This window comes from Leucoraja erinacea, chromosome 6 (assembly GCF_028641065.1).
Source record: "Leucoraja erinacea ecotype New England chromosome 6, Leri_hhj_1, whole genome shotgun sequence".
In the NCBI taxonomy this organism is placed as follows: Eukaryota; Metazoa; Chordata; class Chondrichthyes; order Rajiformes; family Rajidae; genus Leucoraja; species Leucoraja erinaceus.
Window position 1 is genome coordinate 72206483 of NC_073382.1, and position 24025 is coordinate 72230507.

At 39.3% G+C, this 24025-nt stretch overlaps 1 protein-coding gene across 5 annotated transcripts in view; it reads right to left on the reverse strand.

Annotated features, from left to right (window-relative positions):
• tpp2 (tripeptidyl peptidase 2) overlaps nt 1–24025 on the reverse strand; it is an 80755-nt gene that overhangs the window by 27691 nt on the left and 29039 nt on the right. For 2 of the 5 annotated variants that reach the window (XR_008723660.1, XM_055637383.1), the window contains exons 14-24: nt 21954–22111; nt 20991–21067; nt 19300–19406; nt 18297–18451; nt 18077–18193; nt 16200–16300; nt 14167–14263; nt 9261–9407; nt 5220–5464; nt 3212–3290; nt 2092–2130 (exon numbers count right to left, since the gene is read on the reverse strand). Coding sequence is in view for 4 of the 5 variants with exons in the window: in XM_055637383.1 (XP_055493358.1) it covers nt 2092–2130; nt 3212–3290; nt 5220–5464; nt 9261–9407; nt 14167–14263; nt 16200–16300; nt 18077–18193; nt 18297–18451; nt 19300–19406; nt 20991–21067; nt 21954–22111 (1322 nt within the window). In the remaining variant the exon portion in view is untranslated. The remainder of the gene's footprint in view (nt 1–2091; nt 2131–3211; nt 3291–5219; nt 5465–9260; nt 9408–14166; nt 14264–16199; nt 16301–18076; nt 18194–18296; nt 18452–19299; nt 19407–20990; nt 21068–21953; nt 22112–24025) is intronic. The other 3 variants (XM_055637384.1, XM_055637385.1, XM_055637386.1) reach the window with 3 other exon arrangements.

Genomic DNA, 24025 nt, shown 5'->3' on the forward strand with positions numbered 1-24025 from the left:
TATATATGACAAACACTTGTCCGTTCCCTCCACAATATCCACGAGAAAGATAAGTAAACCTCTCCCTGATTGAGGCCCTAGTTACATTCATTTTGCCACAATGGGTAACACGAGACTCCTGAAAAGGACACACTGTTCACACGTCTCTCACAGGGACAGATGGACACAGGAAAATATTCAAGGACATGCTCAAATCTTCCTTGTAGAAAATGCAACACCTCACTACCACTTGGGAATCCCTGGCCCACAATCACCCAACATTGAGGAGTGTTTGGGATGGCATTGAGATCCTCACAGATACACATTGGGATCAAAACTGACAGAAGGAGCAGACAATTTCATGAACTACCCATCCACTTGCCCGGTTAACAACCACCCAATGATCCACAGTTCCCACACAGACCTCATTACCATAGGGAACACTACCATGCTGGTAGTAAATCATCCTCAATCCCGAGGGAAATCCCAAGAAGGAAGAAAGAAGATGACGTCTAGCAGAAGAGAAGATACCATTTTAATTATTACAGTAGCGGAGGCTGGATCAGGTGACTAATTAATTTTAGGTCTGGCTGGTCATAATGGCCAATTGATAGCACACTAGATGGTATCATTACTAATTAATCTATTGAGAGGTTAAGCAGAATGATTTCTTACAACAGGCAATAGAAATAGTTCCTTTAAGTTCTAATTGTAGACTTAGTTAAGATGTCAAGCTATTGATTAAGGCACACAGCCAAAAAGAAAATGTTTTAAGTGCAGACATAGGATCAAGATTACTGACATCTGATCTGGTACTGATGGAGATCATATAAAGGTATACAAAGATCTGCAATTTATATAGTCTACCCCTGAAAAATCAAATGTGTACTATACCAAAAGAATGAATTACTCAAGAATCTAAAGAAAGAAATAAGCAATTAAGTGAAATGCTTTAAATAAATATGTCATCACATATTTATATTAACTTTGAATGAAGGACAGATTATATTTGTATAAAATGATTTCAGGTTTTTGTTGGAGCACCACAATGGACTGGATACCAATTAAAGATGCTGTATGGTAATAATCTATATTTGGGGGAAAATGGTAATGCAAACAAATAACATTGAGATCCAAAGTTTCCATCCTATAAAAACAAATATTTGAATCCATTTGTATTTATGACTTTTCAAAAACGAATAAACATTTACCGAGGCCGAGTTTAAGCATCAGGCAATAATCAATAATAAGTCAACACTGGCTTGTTATCAGACTGTTTCCAATCAATTAATATGTTAGAACATGAACTGGCAGAACTCTGGACCAGAAACACATGAAACCACTCCCGTCAACATATAATAGTCAAATTGTAGATAAAACTCGTACTTCAACAATTGTTGAGTGAATTATTTCACTTTTAAATGAGAATGGAAACAAAGGATTTAGTGAATAATCAAGTGATGTTAAATCCATAATCATGCTGAACACCATCAATAACAATTCTCAAGGATATATACAAAATAATATTATGCTAAATAAAATAAAGAAACTGAAATAAAAGTAGAAAATCCTGGAAACACTCAGCAGGTTAGATAGCCTACATCAAGAGAAACAAAGTTAACATTTCAAGTCAATGTGCCATGTGAGTGTCTCTAGCATTTCTGACAAGAGAACAAAATACAAAATCTTCACTTTATTTTCTCAGGAAATGCTGATTTCTAATTATGAGTTGGATCAATTGATCAGTGTGTATCTAAAGCTAAATAACAATTTAGCAACAGAATTATATGAGAAGTGTGTGTGTGTGTGTGTGTTGTGTGTTGTGTGTTGTGTGTTGTGTGTTGTGTGTTGTGGGTGTGTGAGCGTGCGTTAATCACAATGTCATTCAAAGATCTCAGAAATTTCATCCAGAATGCAAAGATAATAATTAGAAACAGGGGCTTTCATTTTTGAGAAATAATACAAAAACAAAGTGTGTGTGTGTGTGCGCGCGCGCCTGTGTGAGCGTGCGTGTAATCCCAATGTCATTGAAAGATCTCAGAAATTTCATCCAGAATGCAAAAATAATTAGAAACACAATAAGTAACATAATGATATATGACAATGCAGTACCTTTTTAAACTTTCCTTGACGTTTTGACGCAGCCTGCCCCTGGGAGTCAGAATAACACATTGTAAGAAAACATGCAGACACTGCACAATTTGGAGACCTTCTCCAATCTTATTGGGGTGCATTTTCTATGCTTTTATTGAAAGGCAAAATCCGCCCTCTTAAAATCTATAAGAATCCACATACTTTTGCTTACCACTATGTTTTAGGAGCCTAATCTAAATGGCAATTTAAATACAACTGGGAGAGGAATGGGAAACATTGTGTTATGCTCCTCACAACAGTTTGGATCAATTTCAGATCAAATTATGATAAACCCCCCCAAATCTTTATCACATTCCGTACAGTATTTCTTTTTAAACCAGAACATTTTATCTTGTCTCACAAAAAAAATTGTCAAATATTTTGCTATTAGCCTTTTAAAGATGGCTGAGATAATTCACAATTCAAATCTGATGATCTATGGCAATATATGGTGGCTTTAAGATGCAAAATTATTATGTATCTAAAGAATGTACAAGCAGGTGTGTTATTACAGAAGCAAATGAAAGGTAAACCTAATAACTATTTTCCTTACAGGTATTTTACAGAGCATTAAAATACCTTATTTAAATTACCTATGCCCCAATCAGACATTTTAAAATTCTTGTTCTTACAATTTGTAATTGATCTCTTTACCCACATTGCCCATTGTTTAGCAGCTGTAGGCAAAGCCTGTGAGTATACTGTTTTGAGGGCATTTTAAGACATGCTGTTAATATATTAATAGTGGGCCATATTTGTAAGATGCCTCTCTAAAAACGGTAAGCTATATTATTACAGAGGGCTGAACTGCAGTTTCCAAAAATCATTACACTGTATTCACAACTATAAATCTAATGTAATAAATGATCTTCTACACATTAATTTAAAAACAAAACCATTTTTGAGTTAATTGTGTTAATCTACATGCAGAGCACAGGTCAGTATACAGCAGTATAGAGTGGAGAATGGAAGACTTCCAGAAGCAGGGGCTAAATGCTTACGTCAAGCAGCTTCAGAAAGAAATGGATGAATTACATTTCATTGCTGCAGATCGAAAGTAAGGCCATCTCCGGGCAGTATGGAAGAATTATATACTCACTGCTTTCTTTCCCAATTCACTCTTTGCCAAAGTTAAAGTTCCTGAGAGGAAACAACCAGGTCCCGCACCTTTAGGAATCCTAGAATCAGGCAAGATTAATTGTAGCGGGATCTGGAGGTCCTTGTTCATCAGTCAATGAAAGTAAGCATGCAGGTACAGCAGGCAGTGAAGAAAGCGAATGGTATGTTGGCCTTCATAACAAGAGTTGAGTACAGGAGCAAAGAGGTCCTTCTGCAGTTGTACAGGGCCCTAGTGAGACCACACCTGGAGCATTGTGTGGAGTTTTGGTCCCCTAATTTGAGGAAGGACATTCTTACTATTGAGGGAGTGCAGCGTAGGTTTACAAGGTTAATTCCCGGGATGGCAGGACTGTCATATGCCGAGAGAATGGAGTGGCTGGGTTTGTATACTCTGGAATTTAGGATGATAGGGGATCTTATTGAAACATATAAGATTATTAAGGGTTTGGACACGCTAGAGGCAGGAAACATGTACCTGATGTTGGGGAAGTCCAGAACCAGGGGCCACAGTTTAAGAATAAGGGGTAAGCCATTTAGAGCGGAGATGAGGAAACACTTTTTCACACAAAGAGTTGTGAGTATGTGGATAATTCTCTGTTCTCTGGATACTTTTAAGAGAAAAGCTAGATAGGGCTCTTAAAGATAGCGGAGTCAGGGGATATGGGGAGAAAGCAGGAACAGGGTACTGATTGGGCATGATCAGCCCTGATCACATTGAATGGCGTGATGGCTCAAAGGGCCAAATGGCCTACTCCTGCACCTATGACCTATTGTAGCAGGGAACAGAATTTTTTTTTACAGCATTTCACATTTCCATCATTCTAGATTATATCCCAAAACATATATTCCTTTATAATGCTTCATCCTAAATTTGTCTTACAGGGAAATGGACCACACTTTAATTTCCTTTATGTCAATAGACAATATATTGAGTGGAGAAACGGCATGATGGCACAGCTGTAGTTGCTGCCTTACAGCACCAGAGACCCGGGTTCGATCCAGACTATGGGTGCTGTCTGTACGGAGTTTGTACTTTCTTCCCGTGACCTGTGTGGGTTTTCCCCGAGATCTTTGGTTTCCTCCCACACTCCAAAGACGTACAGGTATGTAGGTAAATTAGCTTGGTTTCCTTAGAAATTGGTAAGAGTTATTGGAGACATGCTGACTTTCCTTAGTCTTCTGAAAAGTAGAGGGTACGAGTGCTTTCTTGGCCATAGCACACATATGTCTTGGTTGGATATTTGTTGGTGATATTTACACCTAGGAGCTTGAAGCCATCTCCTCTTCAGCACCATTGATACAGACTGGGGCATATATTCCACCCTAATACTTCAAGATGATGACCAGCTCCTCCATTTTGATGACTTGGAAGGAGAGCTTGTTGTCTTGACACATCCATCCTATCACTCAAACTAGAGACTCTTACAGAACAACATTAGCTCTTGGTCAAGTTATGCTGCAATTTTTAAATGATTTTCCCTGCTTCAGTTTTATATGATTTCTCGCCATCCTCATCTTCCTGCATTCCTCCAATTCTGGCCTTGGGCAACCACAATTTTCCACCCTCTACCAAAGGTCATTGTGTTTCAGCAGCCAAGTTCCTAAATGCTAAAATTCCTTCCCCAAAACCCAATGACCCCTTGTCTCCTCAATTATGGCAACATTTGAACCAAAGGCCAGACGTCAGGCAGGTTCAACAGTAATTTAATGTCACAGCGAGAACACACACACCCCCGAGAGGGACCTCGGGAAACCCCGTGGCAGACCAACGTCCCCTGTTGCTCAATAGCTGAGGGGGATGACCCAATGAGTGGCCTAACCCCCCGGGACCGCCAGTCTTAATATTCCTTTATATGGCTCAGCTTAATATTTTTTTCGACAAAGCTCCTGTAAAATATCTCGTGAGTCTTTACTTTATGAAAAGCACAATATAAATATTAGTCATTGAATTGTAATTATAATGTAAACACTAAAAAAATACTACTTACTTATCATCGGGAATAGAAGTAACAAAGAATGGCTGTGTGCAACCTGATTGTAGAGTTAAACTGGTGGATTTTTTCTTGCCTATTAATGCATTGCCGTGATTGTCATAAACATCTAAATTCAGAGAATTGGGGATTCTATGGGATACAATAGTTGGAAGGTCTTTAAGGCGTTCCAGCTCACTAAGTTGTTCGTGACGTACTTGGAGACGGATGGTGTAGTCTCCTTTATCCAACTTCAGAGAATACTGTTACACAAAAAAGGAAACAATGCAATTAAAACATTCTGTCTTTGGAAACTTGCTGTAATTTTAATTTTACGTGTAAATGAGCAAGTAAATGCTTGGCTTCCACATAAATAACACTACTTAAGTTGATTGGAGGCTGTAAATTAATTTTCAATTGACCTTGGATGTAGGAATCAAATAGTATTTTTAATTCACTGTAAATCTAAGAGAAATATTTATCGAGTTGAAACACAAATTTCATTGCACAGTAGAAATGCTTAGTGAAGTGCTTATCGCAGTTTTTCATTCAATTTTGCAATTAATCATTCAGTTTTATTTGAATCAAAATGTAATAATCTGCATTTTTTAAAATATATACAAGTGCACATACACATAAAAATCAATAAAAAGGGGTGGTCAAAAAAGCAGTATTTGCTAAAGGTAAATATTTTGTTTATTATGCAATTGTTTTCTTCCCATTATGGTACACGTGGTTAAAACCAGATTGAAATATGAAAAATTGCCTATTATGTTTTGATGAAGGATCCCAAAATACATGTGACAGGGTGCAGAGTTGCTGCTTTTACAATGCCCGGATTCGATGCTGACTATGGGTGCTGTCTGTACGGAGTATGTACTCTTTCCCCGTGACTTGCGTGGGTTTTCTCCGGGATCTCTGGTTTCCTCCCACACTGCAAAGATGTACAGGTTTGTAGGTTAATGGCCCTAGTGTGTGTAGGATAGTGCTAATGTGCGGAAATTGCTGGTCGGTGTGGACTAGGTGGGCCGAAGGGTCTGTTTCCGCGCTGTATCTCTAAGCTAAAGAACTGTATGACAAACCAAGCTATTCAATTCAATGAGAATACTCGATGGGAAAGACACAATGAGTTATACAACACATTGTCCTGGCTGCACAAAGTAGAAAATGGAAAACAATGAGAAATTATTGCAAAGTGAGTAGCTACACTACCAAGGATGAAATCATTAGCACTTCATAGCTGGGCTAGTAAATCACTAATACAGTTGTGGAAAAACTAGTTTAGGATAGATGAGCACCAAATAAAATAACAGTCTAGTGATATCAGTCATGGATATACAAACACAATGCAAGAAAGCTGTAATTAATATCAAGTTTACTCTAGTAAGAGGTGGAGTTTCCTCGTATATTTAAATAGGGAAATACATTTTTGTATTTCCACACCACTAGTCAGGAACAGCAGTGTTTGGACGTCTGGGTCACAGAACTTGGGTTAAAATGCTTTGAATTACAGTAAATTTAAGGCGCAAATAAAAGTGAGCCAGGGCAATGATCATCTGCAATAACAGGTAGTCTGCACATTATGGCTAAATCCCTGATCATCGTCATTCATAGTCATCTTAGTTGAGACCAACTGTGTAAATATTATAATGGCAAGAAAAGGAAAATCAGGAGTAAAATTACCAGCAACCGACTCCAGATACTCAAAAAGGGTATTTGTGTAATTTAATTGCTAAGTAATCGACAAGAGGGACAACTCAAATTGGAATTTTTCATTTTAAGATTGTGGCGACTGAAGAATTTAGGTAAAAATGTAAAGCTTGGACTTTAGTTCATTAATTTATCTCTATTCTTTCCCTTATCCAGTTCAGTAAAAACAGCACTGGAGGGGGAACTACTTGACAAGGTGGGGATTACAAGAAGTAGATATTGAGAACAAACCGGAGAAACAAAACTATGCCTAGTTTGAACACAAATTATTTCAAAAAGCTATAGACTTGAAGATCTAGGTGTAAAAATAAAAACCAAAATGAAGCCAAAAAAAAAGCAACAAAACTGTGATGTTCATAGTATTAGGCTATGGGCCGAGCATCAAAAATGTGTCTAGAAATGGGATTTTGTGACCCAAGTCACCAAACTACATGAAATTTTCACATATTGTGTAAAACAAAATTATATAAATCACCCCTGAAACTCGATATGAAGAAGACTTGCACATTTTTTATTAAATTAGAGAAAAAACAGAAAATTTTCGGGTAATTTTTAGTCCAATCAAAGCACGTTTAACATTGAGTTGTCTGCCAGTTGGCCAATCACGCGCTTTGTTTCAGGCTAGCACACAAAATGGCTGAGGGGGCTTCACAGATGCCTGTTTTACTGGAGATTCCGATTTGTTGTTCTGTGGAATAAATGTCGTGGAAACTTGCAGCAGGTTAATTGTATTTAGTAGGAAAAGCATTAAAAAGGCTGAAGAAAGTGCTGCGGTGGATTAAAGTGCAAGAAATCCTTGAAAACAAGTCCCTGCTGAGGTCCTGGAACACAAAGATTTAGACAGCCAGGGACCAACTCTAACTAGAAGGTAAGATCTAAAGTCTGAATTTATGAAAATGTATCTGTATGGAGTTTAATTAATTTAATGGCACCATTTTATAATGTGAATAAATTCATTCATTCATCACTTACTTCATTCATTCACTTACTTCATTCATTCATGAAATTGAGGGCCTAAACTATACGTTTCCAAAACACAGTAAATTAAACATTGTCACTAATGCCAGCCTGTTGTAGAGTAATAAGTCTTTAACAGCTAATCTCGGAACTGCCTGCGAAAACTTACCGGGAAAAAGTGCTCCGATCGCAGGGCATAGGTACTCGCGGTAAAGTGAAGCCGCGGTCTCAATTAATAAGCGGCTGCTTCGCGAACGCAGAGCCGCGAATCATCTCCGCGGGCGGGTAGGGGGGAGGCTGTACATAGTGCCGTCTGTGGCGGCCGTTATCAGACCCCGATAACAGGAAAAAAACGGAGGGATATCTGACCATTTCTCACTGCAATGGAAGCCTATAAATAGCGATCGATATCCCTCCGTTTTTTTCCTGTTGTCGGGGTCTGAAAACTACCGCTATAGACGGCACTATGTACAGCCTCCCCCCTGCCCGCCCGCGGAGATGATCCGCGTTCGCGAAGCGGCCGCTTATTAATTGAGACCACGGCTTCACTTTACCGCGAGTACCTTTGTCCCGCGGTTGGAGCACTTTTTCCCGGTAAGTTTTCGCAGGCAGCTCCGAGATTAGCTGTTAAAGACTTATTACTCTACAACAGGCTGGCATTAGTGACAATGTTTAATTGACTGTCTTATGGATACATATAGTTTAGGCCCTCAATTTCATGAATGAATGAAGTGAATGAATGAATGAATTTATTCACATTATAAAATGGTGCAATTAAATTAATTAAAGTCCATACAGATACATTTTCATAAATTCAGACTTTAGATCTTACCTTCTAGTTAGAGTTGGTCCCTGGCTGTCTAAATCTTTATGTTCTAGGACCTCAGCAGGGACTTGTTTTCAAGGCTTTCTTGCACTTTAATCCACTTCACAGCACTTTCTTCAACCTTTTTAATGCTTTTCCCACTAAATACAATTAACCTGCTGTAAGTTTCCACGACAATTAATCCACAGAACAACAAATCGGAATCTCCAGTAAAACAGGCATCTGTGAAGCCCCCTCAGCCATTTTGTGTGCTAGCCTGAAACAAAGCGCGTGATTGGCCAACTGGCAGACAACTCAATGTTAAACGTGCTTTGATTGGACTAAAAATTACCCGAACATTTTCCGGTTTTTCTCTAATTTAATAAAAATGTGCACGTCTTCTTCATATCGAGTTTCAGGGGTGATTTATATTAATTTTGTTCACGAAACTGCAGAATAAAGCTCCTCGGCCCACAGCCTATATGGCAACATTTGAAATTGCAACAGCAAGAAGGTTGAGAAAAAAAATCATTTAGTTATCATACACCAAACACTTGTATTCGATTTAAAGTTGTGCACGTTCGTACTTTAGTTACCTGATGCGGGTAAGCATCTCCTGATCCCATAAGTTTTTTGTTTTGATCAAACAGCATCCACAATTGGCTATCATATTCAGATTCATACAGTAGCTCGCAAAGCAAGGGACAGCTGACTGTTACTTCTCCATTCTTTGTCTATAGTCAGGAAGAAAGAGAATATTATTGCCTCTTTAGAATTAAAAAAAATTCAAATCATTAGCACACAAATAAGGAGAAAATGGTTTACAATAAGATATACTAAAATGGCATGTTTACTATATTAATTATAGCTATTATCAATACTAAAAAATAAAGAATCTAAATAAATTCACAAGATGGAACTTTTTAAATATGGTAACCAGGGGATTATATTCCCTACTGATCAACAGCTGCTCTGTTCAACCAAATTATCATAAAATTGTACAGAATAGAAACAGGCTCTATTGGCCAAACTTGTTAATGCCTAATCATGATGCCTATCTACACTAATCTTGCCAGTTCTGCATTAGCACCGTTTCCCTCAATGCCTGATTTAAGCACCCATCCAAATGTCTTTTAAACATTACAATTGTATATGCCTCCAATACTTCCTCTGCAGTTCGTTTCAGATATTTACCACCTTCTCTGTGGAAAAACCTACCCGAGATCCCCTCTGCTCCACAACTCTCCCCAGTGCATTACCATTCACTTACCCAGCTAGTCATTGTGTCATACAGCGTAAAAACAGGCCCGTCGGCCCAAACTTGCCCACAAAGGCCAACATGTCCTACCTACACTAATCCCACCTGGCTGCGTTTGGCCCATATCCCTCCAAACCTCTCCAATCCATGTACATGTCTAAAAGTTTTTTAAACATTGCGATAGGACATGCCTCAACTACCTCACCCGGCAGCTCGTTGCGCACACCCACCATCCTTTGTGTAAAAATGTTACTCACTGTGGCAACACCCGGTGGTTAGGCCACTTGCTATGCGAACCATCAGCAGTCAGGGGTAGGGTCACATGACGGGGCAATGGCGGGGAGGAGTTGTCTCAGGGTATAGGGGTGTGTCTTAGGATATATAACGAACCCCGGGTCAACCTTCCCTCTCTCTTCCTCTTCTTCTCCCTTCTCGTGAGTGTCCTGCCACCTCAGCACGAGCCCAGCTCGAGCCCATGAGGCCACAGCCTCACAGCAGCAACAATTACTTTTGTGTTAGACTAAACGTGCATGTATATCTAACCTATACTGCCTGAATAAAGAAACCGTTTATTTGCGATGTTTAGTGCCTCTACATTCCTCTGGATCCTACTAAATCTTTTCCCCACTCACCTTAAGCTTATGTCCTCTGGTTCTTGATTCCCCATCTCTGGCTAAGAGACCGTGTGTCCACCCAATCTATTCTTCTGATGAATTTGTACACCTCTATTAGATCACCCCTCATCCTCCAGCACTCCTAGCCTGCTTAACCTCTCCCAATAGCTCAGGCCTTCGAGTGCTTGCAACACTTTCGCAAATCTTCTCTGTACCCTTTCCAGCTTGATTTTTTTTGCTATAACATGATGTCCAAATCTGAACATAATACTATAAATATGGCCTCACCAACGTCTTATACAGCTGCAACATAACCTCGAAACTTCTACAGTGCCCTCCATAAAGTTTGGGTCAAAAACCCATCATTTATTATTTGCCTCTGTACTCCACAATTTGAGATTTGTAATAGAAGAAAGGTCACATGTGGTTAAAGTGCACATTGTCAGATTTTAATAAAGGCCATTTTTATACATTTTGGTTTCATCATGTAGAAATGAAAGCAGTGTTTATACATAGTCTCCAAATTTCAGGGCACCATAATGTTTGAGCCACAGCAATGTCATGTAAATGAAAGTAGTCATGTTTTGTATTTTGTTGCATATCCTTTGCATGCAATGACTACCTGAAGTCTGTGATTCATGGACATCACCACTTACCTTGTGTCTTCTCTGGTGATGCTCTGCCAGTCCTGTATTGCAGCCATCTTTAGCTTATGCTTGTTTTGGGGGCTAGACCCCTTCAGTTTTCCCTTCAACATATAAAATTCATGCTCAATTGGGTTCAGATTGGGTGATTGACTTGGCCACTCAAAATTGACCATTTTTGAGCTTTGAAAAACTCCTATGTTGCTTTAGCAGTATGTTTGGGATCATTGTCTTGCTGTAGAATGAACTGCCGGCCAATGAGTTTTGAGGCATTTGTTTGAACTTGAGCAGATAGGATGTGTCGAAACACTTCAGAATTCATTATGCTACTACCATCAGCAGTTGTATCATCAATGAAGATAAGTGAGCCAGTACCTTCAGCAGCCATACATGCCCAGGCAATAACACCCCCACCACCGGGTATGCTTTGGATCTTGGACAGTTCCTTCTCTCCTCATACTTTGCTCTTGCCATCACTATAATACGAGTTAATCTTCGTCTCATCTGTCCACAAGACCTTTTTCCAGAACTGTGGTTGCTCTTTTAAGTACTTCTTGGCAAACTGTAACCTGGCCATCCTATTTTTGCAGCTAACCAGTGGTTTGCATCTTGCAGTGTAGCCTCTGTATTTCTGTTCATGAAGTCTTCTGTTGACAGTGGTCATTAACAAATCCACATTGAAGAATGTTTCTGATCTGTCAGACAGGTGTTTGGGGATTTTTCTTTATTGTTAAGAGAATTTTTCTCTCATCATATGTGGAGGTCTTTCTTGACCTGCCAGTCCCTTTATGATTAGTAAGCTCATCAGTGCTCTCTTTCTTCTTAATTATGTTCCAAACAGTTGATTTTGGTAAGCCTAAGGTTTGGCTGATGTCTCCAACAGTGTTATTCTTGTTTCTCAGTCTCATAATGGCTTATTTGACTTCCATTGGCACAACTTTGGTCCTCATGTTGATAAACAGCAATAAAAGTTTCCAACGGTGATGGAAAGACTGGAAGAAAGACTATGTACTGAGAACTCCCTTGTACCTGCATTAAGGTGGCATTTAAACACACCTGAGCAATTACAAACACCTGTGAAGCCATGTGTCCCAAACATTATGGTGCCCTGAAATGGTGGGACTATGTATAAACACAGCTGTAATTTCTACATGGTGAAACCAAAATGTATAAAAATGGCTTTTAATAAAAACTTGTGGAGTACAGAGGCAAATAAATAAATGATGGGTCTGTGTCCCAAACATTTTGGAGGGCACTGTATACTTAATCCTCTGAAGGCCAATGTCCCAAAAGCCCTTTTGACCACCCTGTCTACCTGCGATGCGACTTTCATTGAACCATGCACCTGTACTCATAGATCCTTCGGCCCCATAAAGCTCCCCAGAGAGCCCTACCGTTCACTGTGTAAGTTCTGCTCATGTTAGTGCCGAAACTGCTGCACATCTAAGCTAGTCCAATTTACCCGTGTTGGCCCGTATCCCTCCAAACCTTTCCCATCTGTGTACCAACCCAAAAGTCTGTAAATGTTGTTATTGCAAAGACATTCTCGGCAGCTTATTCCATATGCCCACAACGTTCTGTGTGAAAACTTTGTCTGGTGGATTCCTATTAAATCTTTGCCTTCTCGTCTTAAACCTATGCTCTCTAGTTTTTAATTCCCCTACCCTGGGAAAAATACTATGCATTCACCATATCAATTCCCCTGATGATTTTATACACCACATTAAGATCACCCTCAACCACCTATGCACCAAGGAATAAAGTCCTAGCCTGCCCCACCTCTCCCTATAACTCAGGTCCTTCAGTCCTGACAACAGCCTTGCAAATCTTCTCTACACCTTTTCCAACTTAAAGGCACCTTTCTGAAGAAGGGTGACCAAAACTAAACAATACTCAAAGTTTGGCCCCACCAACATCTTGTACAACTATAACATAATGTCTCTACATTTATACCGACTGAAGAAGGCCAATGTGCCAAAAGCCTTCTTCACCACTCTATCTACCCGTAACACCAATTTCAATGAACTACACACTTGTACTCCTAGATCCCTCTGCCAAATCCCAGTCATTTTAAGCAAAATGTTCTTCTGGAATTTGGGTAATATCAAAAGACTCAAGAAGGGACTAATGCAAATTATGAGATGCTAACTTGTCAGAAGCATGGTTGTTTTTATCTTTTGCTTCACAGAATGTTAGCCTACCTGATATTAAAATTCTAAGTACAGTGGAGCAATGATTTCTACAAGGTCATTGTTATAAAATAATGAATCTCTGGACTTTCTTATGTCAAGTCAAGTCAAGTCATATTTATTTATATAGTACATTTAAAAAAACAACTCTCGTTGGCCTAAGTGCTTTACATTTGTTATAAGAATAGTAATAAAAACAAACCATCTACATACATATATACATTTAGCCCTCGCTCAGTGGACGTCAGGAAAGGCTTGGGAGTATAGATAAGATTTTAGTCTCGACTTAAAGGAGTCGATGGAGGGGGCAGTTCTGATGGGAAGGGGGATGCTGTTCCACAGACTAGGAGATGCAACCACAAAGGCGCGGTCGCCCCTAAGCTTATGCCTAGACCGCGGGACATTCAGCAGCCCCAATCTGGCGATCTGAGGGACCTGGAGGTGGAGTGGTGGGTGAGGAGAGGGGCAAGTCCATTGAGGGCTTTGTAGACATAGAGGAGGGTCTTGAAATGTATACAGAACCGCACAGGGAGCCAGTGGAGAGAGGCCAGGATCGGGGTGATGTGGTCCCTTTTTCGGGTGCCCGTCAGGAGTCTCGGTGCGGCGTTTTGGACCAGTTGCAGGCGGGACAGGGAAGATTGGCTGATGCCAGTGTAAAGAGAGTTGCAGTGATCTAGGCGGGAGGAGATAAATGTGTGGATGATCTTTTCGAGGTCATCAAAGTGGAGGAATTGTTTTATTTTAGCTATCGTCCGCAATGAAATGGTGAACTGCTTCATAATACTTACTTGATGGAAGCTGTACATCAAAATAATCTCATAGAATTGACGATTGTTTGGTAACGTATCCCGTGGTCCTAAAGGCCTTGTTTTTGTACTTATCGGTCTGAAATTTAAAAACAAATTACAGAAGCAATTCATTAGAAATTGGTGCTTAGATATTTCATTGAACAGTTTATTTATAAAAGCAGAGCGAGAAACAAAAAAAAAAATTGTTATCCTTCAAAACGACTGCGGAAATGCATCTGCTCTCCACCTCTGGTTAGTATTCTATACTAAAGAAAAGTTACATAGACAATAGGTGCAGGAGTAGGCCATTAGGTCCTTCGAGCCAGCACCGCCATTCAATGTGATCATGGCTGGTCATCCACAATCAGTTCCTGCCTCCGCCCCATACCCCTTGATTCTGCTAGCCCCATCTAACTCTATTTTTAATGCATCTGGTGAATTGGCCTCCACTCCCTTCTGAGGCAGAGAATTCCACAAATTCACAACTCTCCGTGTGAAAAGGTTTTCCTCATCTCAGTTCTAAATGGCCTACCCCTTATTCTTAAACTGTCGCCCGTACTCACACCTTCACCTGCCGCTCCTCTGCCGACCTTGAAGGTTGCTTATTGTTTTTCTTTTTTAATTTGTCACCCTAACCTCACATTCACGTGAAATCCTTATGTTGCTTATTGTTAACTTGGGCGATTGCCAACATTTCCTTGCAAGATACAGGCAGATCTTTTTCACGGTGTTAGCCAAGGTATAAATATTAGTGCACCAGCAAAATTCTTGAAATAAGAGCACGAGATGTTGTTTACATCCACAAAGAGGACAAGGTGAGTCAACACCCACTGCTGAAACAAATTCACTCCCACAGCATTGCTCCAAAATATCAGCTGAAACTTTACTTGTCTATATTGTAGAACTTGAACCCACAACTCTAACATAAATCAGAGCACTGCCAATGGCCTTATAGTGAACAATAACTTGTGGATCATCAATCCACAGGCAAAAACACAAATCAGCTTCCAATTTCTTATCAATTTCTAGGAATCCATCGCTATATTCTTTGAAATGTTAACCATTTTGGTTACACCTAATAAAATGAAATGGGCAATAAATTAAACCAATCACATAGTTTAAGTAAATCAAGTGCCATGCCCTCTTCTTACTGCTACCATTGGGCAGGAGGTACAGAAACCTGAAGTCGCACACCACCAGGTTCAGCAGCAGCTACTTCCTTAGAAGGGCGGCCCAGTGGCGTAGCAGTAGAGTTGCAGCCTTGCAGCATCAGAGGCCTGGGTTCGATCCTGACTACAGGTGCTGTCTGTACGGAGTTTGTATGTACTCCCAGTGAATGCATGGGCTTACTCCAAGATCTTTGGCTTCCTCCCACACTGCAAAGACGTACAGATTTGTTTGTTAATGAGTTTGGTTAAAGTGTAAATTGCCCCTAGTGTGTGTAGGATAGTGTTAATGTGCCGGGATGGCTGGTCGCCACAGGCTCGATGGGCCGATGGGCCTGCTTCCGTGCTGTATCTCGAGACTAAAACTATTTGGTCCTTGAACCAACCTGCACTGCCTGAATCCTAATGCGACAACAGAACACTTTGGACAACCACCTGAACTAAACAGACATGCCATTTCTTCTAACTGTGTTTTGCACCATTGTCTTGTTTTTATTTTGCACAGTATTCTTGCTTTTACAATTTTTTTACAATTTATGTCTAATTTATGCTTTGCGTATTTATCCAAGTCTACATGCTTGTGATGCTGCTGCAAGCAAGCTGTTTATTGTAAATGTATCTCACTGCACTTGTACAGATGACAGTAAACTCAACTTGACTGCTTCCAGAAGAGTATTGAGAGGAACTACTTAGTGGATTATATTGAAAATCTTAGCGGATGATAATTTTTCTATTGCCAGGATTATACACGAAACAAAACTGGCAACAGGAAGTACCATCTTCAAAACATATACCCTCAAAGCCAAAAAGAGAATGAATACTATCTATTAAGATGACCAATTAACTTAAGCAACGATCATTATTTACCTCAAGGATTGAATCCAGCATTTGAGACTAATTAAGGGAGCAACCTCTTCATACTTCATTGTAGATATTACATCAAAACGAGTAATTCCATCTGCAGCATTCTGCATTGGAGAAAACATTAGGAGAAATTAAAGCAGGCTCTGATAATGATGAGTTTTCATTGGAATAGCCAGACATGCATTATAAAACAAATTTAACCAAATGAAATTAACCCATTGGATATTAATTACATCAAAAGTACATCTGGTACCCAAGAGACATATTTACTGAATTTTGTAGCATAAATATCTTTACAAACAAAGGTCAAATGGACATGCATTTACATAGAATTTCAGAAGATTCAAAACATTTCCACTTATTTAGCTCTGAAACTGTGTCCACTAATTCTGGGAGACAATGTGCAGTTATACAAGATGCACGACGATCAAATAAACTACTTTCCTTGTAAACATTGATCATGACACAGGAGTAACATTCTTACACTGATTGAGGGCATAGTTACCCTCCTCATCCACTCAATAGGATTTTGTTTTGAAAGCGCTTCAGAGGGTGATACCACCACCACTCTTTTGGGATCGGAGTAATGTATTAGCATGGTTTATGTCCACACATGTTCGAAGAGCTGCTAGAATGCTATACCCTGTTGCCCAACTCAATAGAGAAAACAAAATCACTGAAATGATTATATTTTCTCTTTTGTACAAAGAGTTGGAGTATTTACACAAATAGTTTTGTAAACATTATGCCAAGGATAGTTAACAAAATATTATTTCCTATATTTCCTTTTCTAAAACCTTTAAGTATGCCTAATGATATTCTAGTGCTAAATTACAACTTTCTCTGTGAATTCCAATGTTTTATCTGTACATCAAATTTCATAACAAATATATATTTGTAGGTTTTATGTATTGGTGCAGTAAATGGTTTAAAAACCTCCAAATATTTTATTTCTTTGCAAACTTCAAAAGATTTATTGTAAATATAATTGGCACATTTAATCTACGATTAACTCTCCTGATATGAGTTGCGATTTACTTATTTTTAATTATTGTACCTACTTCTAAACAAAAAACAAAATCCAACATACATACGATGTGTTAATTTGGAGCAGGAGTGGGCGCCTCAAGCCTACTCCATCTGCCAATGGGACGATAACTGAATTGATTACAAGTTCAACAATATATTTCCACCTACAGGTTCTCCCCAGTTAGGAATGCCAGCTGATGTACAACACGTACATATGAGTAATGTTTGAGACACTGGCAGATGGATTTGCCGACTGTTAACATCCTGCAGGTATATTCTGCCACGCAAGAACATGGGTTTTAAATATATCATAAATCAGTTCTGTCATAACCTGCAGAGGACCTGCATTTGTGGCAACCTTTCACCGTCTTACGTCATCTATCTCCTCTTTAAAATATTAATCGGTTCTTTTCCTTAAAAGGCCTTGAATCAAAATTGGTGTTTGCAATGGTTCATGTTTTCACACAGAGAGTGGTGAATCTCTGGAACTCTCTGCCATAGAGGGTAGTTGAGGCCAGTTCATTGGCTATATTTAAGAGGGAGTTAGATGTGGCCCTTGTGGCTAAGGGGATCAGGGGGTATGGAGAGAAGGCAGGTACGGGATACTGAGTTGGATGATCAGCCATGATCATATTGAATGGCGGTGCAGGCTCGAAGGGCCGAATGGCCTACTCCTGCACCTAATTTCTATGTTTCTATGTTTCATAATAAATAAAACAAATAAAAGCTGCCATATGACCTAATTTTGTAACTACTCTCAAATACACAGTTTTAATTAAAAATTTGCACCAGGAATAGTATTCAATTAATAAAAATCAAATATATTTAATAAATATAAAGTAAAAACTTACAATGTGCAGTTGAGAGGGAGTGCAAACGATTCCATGGAAAGAAATGGTGTACTTGACACTGACGTCACCAAGGCTGGCCCACCAACGAGCAATGCAAAATTCTAGCGTTTTACCATGCTAATAACGGTAAAGTTAAAAAAAGTACATACTTTCAAAATTATTTTTTTACGACTTTAAAGCAAAAAGTAATTAAATGGTTTTATGTTAGGCTTATGCTCACCAAAACTGGAAATGCCTCCGAACAAGATCCTTTCTCTAAAAGTGATATGAATTTATAGAATTCATTGGTCCGATAAGCTTTTTGTTTCTCTAGTTGTACTGCATGAAGGACAAACTTTGAGGATACATCAGATGAAAGTGAAGAAACAGTAACCTCTGTAAAAAAAAGTTAAAACACACAAAAATAAATAAGCAATAGCACTGCTCCCTTTGTGGAAATGGTAGCTACGCATTTTGACAGAACTGGCAAAGATTATTTTCATATGTGAAAACTTAGCCTCTGTGGTGATAACCACATGTGGTTTTTGAAGTAGGAGGAAGGGACTCCAAAAAATGCAATGAAAAATTCGGGTTCTTTCCTGCATTGTTGTCAGATTTGAAATGGTGTACAACTTCGTGTAGATCTCCTTATTCAATACATTAAAACTGAAGCACAGTACCACAGAAAGCATTGGGACCATTTTGTTTAGGCCTCTATCTAACCAAAGATGGCAGACACAGCACCTCCACACCCCTCAGAGTAAAACAGACATTGGTTGCACACGTTTAGGATACCTTCCCAGTTATTGTAACCAATCACATACCAGAGGTGAACATTTTTTTTTATTGCACAGCCATATCAAAATGTTATCTTTGCCCGCCTTTTTAACCAGCATTCCATTTCACCTCTGCCACCAACCATGCTTAGTCAAACAAGCTGAGCTAAAAATATAAACCTATGGATTTTTGCTCAATGCAATTGTTATCAAGTGGGTGCCTTACAGAAAATATTATTTCGTGGGAAAGTACTATTAAATTTGACAAGTTGATTCCACTTACAAAAGTAAACAATTAAAAACAAGGTTGCTTAGAAAAAAAATGTATATAGTGTCAGCACTTCTACATTTCACAAGTACATTTAATACACTAAAATATCATGCATGTACTCTTAAAGCAGAAATGACAGAATCCATTTGGAAAGTAATCTACCGAATAGAAAACAGTTTAAAATATGGTGCTCTTACCAGCCCAAGTAGCACCATAAGGCACTTCAAGAAAATGCCGTGTGATTTGGCCAGGTTTGAAGGGAACATCACTGCACACAAGCTCATAACCCGATGATTCATGGACCCTACAATGAAGAATACAGGAGAGGTAACTAAGCGTTTAGTCTTAGAGGAAACATGGTCTTAAGTCTAAAGAATAAAAAAACTTTGAAAAAGTGAGAAAGATTGGGAGAAAATATGCATCACAATGCAGGATTGGGGAATGTGTGCAGGGTTAATGTAACAGAATTAAAGGGCACTCTTTTAAAAAGGTGTGGAGGAACTTCTTTAGTCAGAGGTTAGTTAATCCGTGGAACTCATTGCCACAGAGGGCTGTGGAGACTAACTCAGTGGATATTTTTAAGGCAGAGATAGACAGGTTCTTGATTAGAATGGGTGTCAAGGGTTATGGGGAGAAGGAAACTGGATTAGGTGGCAGAGATCAGCCATGATTGAATGGCGTAGTAGACTCAATGGGCCGAAAGGCCTAATTCTATTCCTATAACTTGTGAAGTTATGAACAGAAGTGGAAGACATTACTCTAACAAAAAAACCCCAATATATTCATGGGCCTTTTGCTGTTGCTACTGAAGATATGAACATGGAGTCGGAAATGAAAGCAATTTGATACAAGTAGGACTCTTTGGAGCAAGCTAGAGACACCTGAACTTTGAACAGCTAGAGTAATATAACTTGGCAAGAGAATGTCAGAAAAAGTGAAAGTTAAAAAATGGTGGGAAGGTCCGGCAAGGAGCTGAAGTGAACTCAACCAAAACCAGAAGTGAATTAATAAGATTTCAGAATGTGAAAAGGCGTTGATCAGAATTTCAATATTGGTACACATAGATGAGAGCTTGGCAGAAAAGGAATGTCAACCCAAGTCTTTTTTAAACAGATATTTCAGGGCACCATGCAGGAACTAGAAAGAAGGAGTAAGTTTGGATTGACTCAATTATTGCATGTTAGTAAAATGTAACAAAAAGGTTGGTCTATTAACATCAGTAAATATCATGTGATCTGGGTCAGATGACACAGAGTAAAAACACCATGCAACAGAAGATCCAGTAATGTTCTGAAAGGCAAACGGCAAGCAACTCTGCTGCATCAGGAACATGAGCTACCAACTGCATGCCCACACTCAACATATTTATACTCCCATTTTAACCATGAGGTCGCAACCACTCTGGCTTAACAGTAGTGCGCTCAACTTTGCACTTGAATAAACCACCAACGAACCATTAAATTGAACCACTAACGATCAAAGAACAAAAATAGATTTTTACCCTAATGACAAATAATGGCAATGAATTGGGAAATTCAATAGAAAATGAATGGGAATTATTACACATCAGGCAAGGTCATCGCAGGAAAAGAAGAAAGCTATAGGAAATTGTTAATCCTAACTACATCAGTCTGAAGAAGGGTCTCGACCCGAAATATCACCCATTCCTTCTCTCCAGAGATGCTGCCTGTTCCCCCGCTGAGTTACTCCAGCATTTTGTGTTTACCTTAGTGTAACTTATTAATCATTTTAGATATGCACTCTGGAAATAACTAATAGTCTAAGTTAATCTTGCCTCAGAAATCAGTCATATCACAATAGAAGGGTATGAAAACAGAAGGTTATGAAATCAAGGCAGAAAAATAAATCAATTGATAGATTTACTAACCTTAGTGGTACAGTGACTGTAATTGGAAGTCTAAACAAAGGCCCTGCGTCAGGAGCTGTGGTATCATAACCACAAACCTGCAATAAATAAATAAATTAATGCAAGAATAACAACCAAAAATTGCAGTATTACATATAGTACCATAAAATATTGCAAATCTAGCCTCAAACGTGTGGTGAGAATTACACCAAGCCTTTCAAAAAAATAAACTTTAACATTATTCTTTGAATAATTTCAGAAAACTTTATTTGTTACGGTCATCAAGACTTAAAACAATTTAGCCGATTTCATAATGGCTTGTAATAAACAGCACATGTGCATGACACTATGATAATGGCAACCATGTACAAATGTAAACATGAACAGTGGATTAACACCAGAGAATGGAGAATGGACCCTACATCAGTCTGAAGAAGGGGTTTGGCCCAAAACGTTGCCTATTTCCTTTGCTCCATAGATGCTGCTGCACCCGCTGAGTTTCTCCAGCACTTTTGTCTACCTTCGATTTTCCAACATCTACAGTTCCTTCTCAAACACCAGAGAATGGATCTCATTTGTCGGTTACTTGGCAAAAGCACTAAGTGACATGGTTATGGGTGTCTCAGGAAAGTGGGATGGCTCTAAAAATGATCAGCGCAGTGATTTATATCTCATCAGGAAACTAGGTATTTACGAAAACTATTCAATTAGAGGCGATTATACTGCACTTGAAAGGGGAACTGAATTCAAAGGTGAAAGGTGGAGAGAGCAACAGAGAAGCCAGATTCAAATACAAGACAATTAATTGAAAATAATGAAAAGAATTACAACAGAATAGACAACACAGGCAATACAGAAATTAGATTATTTTCAAGCTGAATCTGCACATCCCTTTGCAAATTCGAATGAAAGTTTTTATTTTTTTTATTTTTTGATAGTATACAACGAGTACGTTTATTAGATGTATCATTTTCAATAAGGTACCTCAGTAAAATGCACCCCTTCACGAAGGCCAGATGGATTCACTCGAATATTTATATGTCGACACTGATTCATTAGCTCCAGATGACCGGGGCAATTAATCCATGAAGCATTGCAGGTTAGGGCTATGTGAAGTTGCAGAGATATCCGCTCAGAGTTTACTGGTGGAAAATGTAAGAAAATATCACGTAAAGCATCTGTACAATTAAATAATTACACATCTTCACCTGCAGTCCATGTATAATTTTTTATAAGAAGTTGTTGACATCTGGAATGTGACAGGTAAAAAACCGAGTAAGCTCCTGCGATATTGATCAAGTTAAATCATCTGCTTTACAAGAATTTGCAATATCAGAAAACGTCTTATTCTTTTGCCCAAGGGAAGCTGTGTTTCAAGGGTCCAAAATGTAATTATTCCCAGGTACAGAACAGATACTGGTAAAGTGCTGGAGTAACTACAGCAGGTCAAGCAGCATTTCTGGGCCAGGATGTTTCTTCAGATTGATTGTGTTGGGGGTTGGGAAAGGGGGGGGGGAGATGGGTAATGAATACTGGAAGGGAGGAGAGGTGGACAAAGGCTGGCGAGTGATAGGTAGATACAGGTGAAGATGGGTTTTTGATAGGTAGATGGTTGGATGAAGATCTTGATTTATCATTTAAAAAAAATTCTGATTTAGGTTCAGACATAATTCAACTTAGACATTCTGGCTACGGTATCAACCAACTGCCTGTGCTCTTACATTATTTGCAGATGTACAGGGCCCTGGTGAGACTGCGTCTGAATGGTGACCTATTAGGAAAAGGGGAAATACAACGAGACCTGGGTGTCATGGTACACCAGTCATTGAAAGTAGGCATGCAGGTGCAGCAGGCAGTGAAGAAAGCGAATGGTATGTTAGCATTCATAGCAAAAGGATTTGAGTATAGGAGCAGGGAGGTTCTACTGCAGTTGTAAAGGGTCTTGGTGAGACCACACCTGGAGTATTGCGTACAGTTTTGGTCTCCTAATCTGAGGAAAGACATTCTTGCCATAGAGGGAGTACAGACAAGGTTCACCAGACTGATTCCTGGGATGTCAGGACTTTCATATGAAGAAAGACTGGATAGACTCGGCTTGTACTCGCTAGAATTTAGAAGATTGAGAGAATTTAGAAGATTTTTATAGAAACTTACAAAATTCTTAAGGGGTTGGACAGGCTAGATGCAGGAAGATTGTTCCTGATGTTGGGGAAGTCCAGAACAAGGGGTCACAGTTTAAGGATAAGGGGGAAATCTTTTAGGACCGAGATGAGAAAAACATTTTTCACACAGAGAGTGGTGAACCTCTGGAACAGAAGGTAGTTGAGGCCAGTTCATTGGCTATATTTAAGAGGGAGTTAAATGTGGCCATTGTGGCTAAAGGGATCAGGGGGTATGGAGAGAAGGCAGGTACAGGATATTGAGTTGGATGATCAGCCATGATCATATTGAATGGTGGTGCAGGCTCGAAGGGCCGAATGGCCTACTCCTGCACCTATTTTCTCTGTTTCTAACTATTGTGTGCAATTTTGGTCTCCTAATTTGACAAATGACATTATTGCTATTGAGGAAGTGCAGCGTAGGTTCACCAGGTTAATTCCTGGGATGGCGGGAATGACGTATGATTAAAAAAATTATCAACTGGGCTTGTGATCGCTGGAATTTAGAAGGATGAGAGGAGATCTTATAGAAACATTTAAAATTCTTAGAGGATTGGACAGGGTAGATGCAGGAAAAATGTTCCTGATGTTGAGGGAGTCCAGAACAGGGGTCACAGTTTAAGAATAAGGGGTAGGCTATTTAGGACTGAGACGAGGGAAACCTTTTTCACCCAAAGAGTTGAGAGTCTGTGGAATTCTCTGCCACAGAAGGCAGTGGAGGCCAATTCACTGGATGTTTTCAAGAGAGAGTTAGATTTAGCTCTTAGGGCTTGGGGAATCAAGGGATAGGGGGTGGAAGCCAGAATGGGTTACTGATTTTGGATGATCAGCCATGATCAGGCTGGCTCCAAGGGCCGAATGGCCTACTCCAACACCTATTCTCTATGACACATGTTA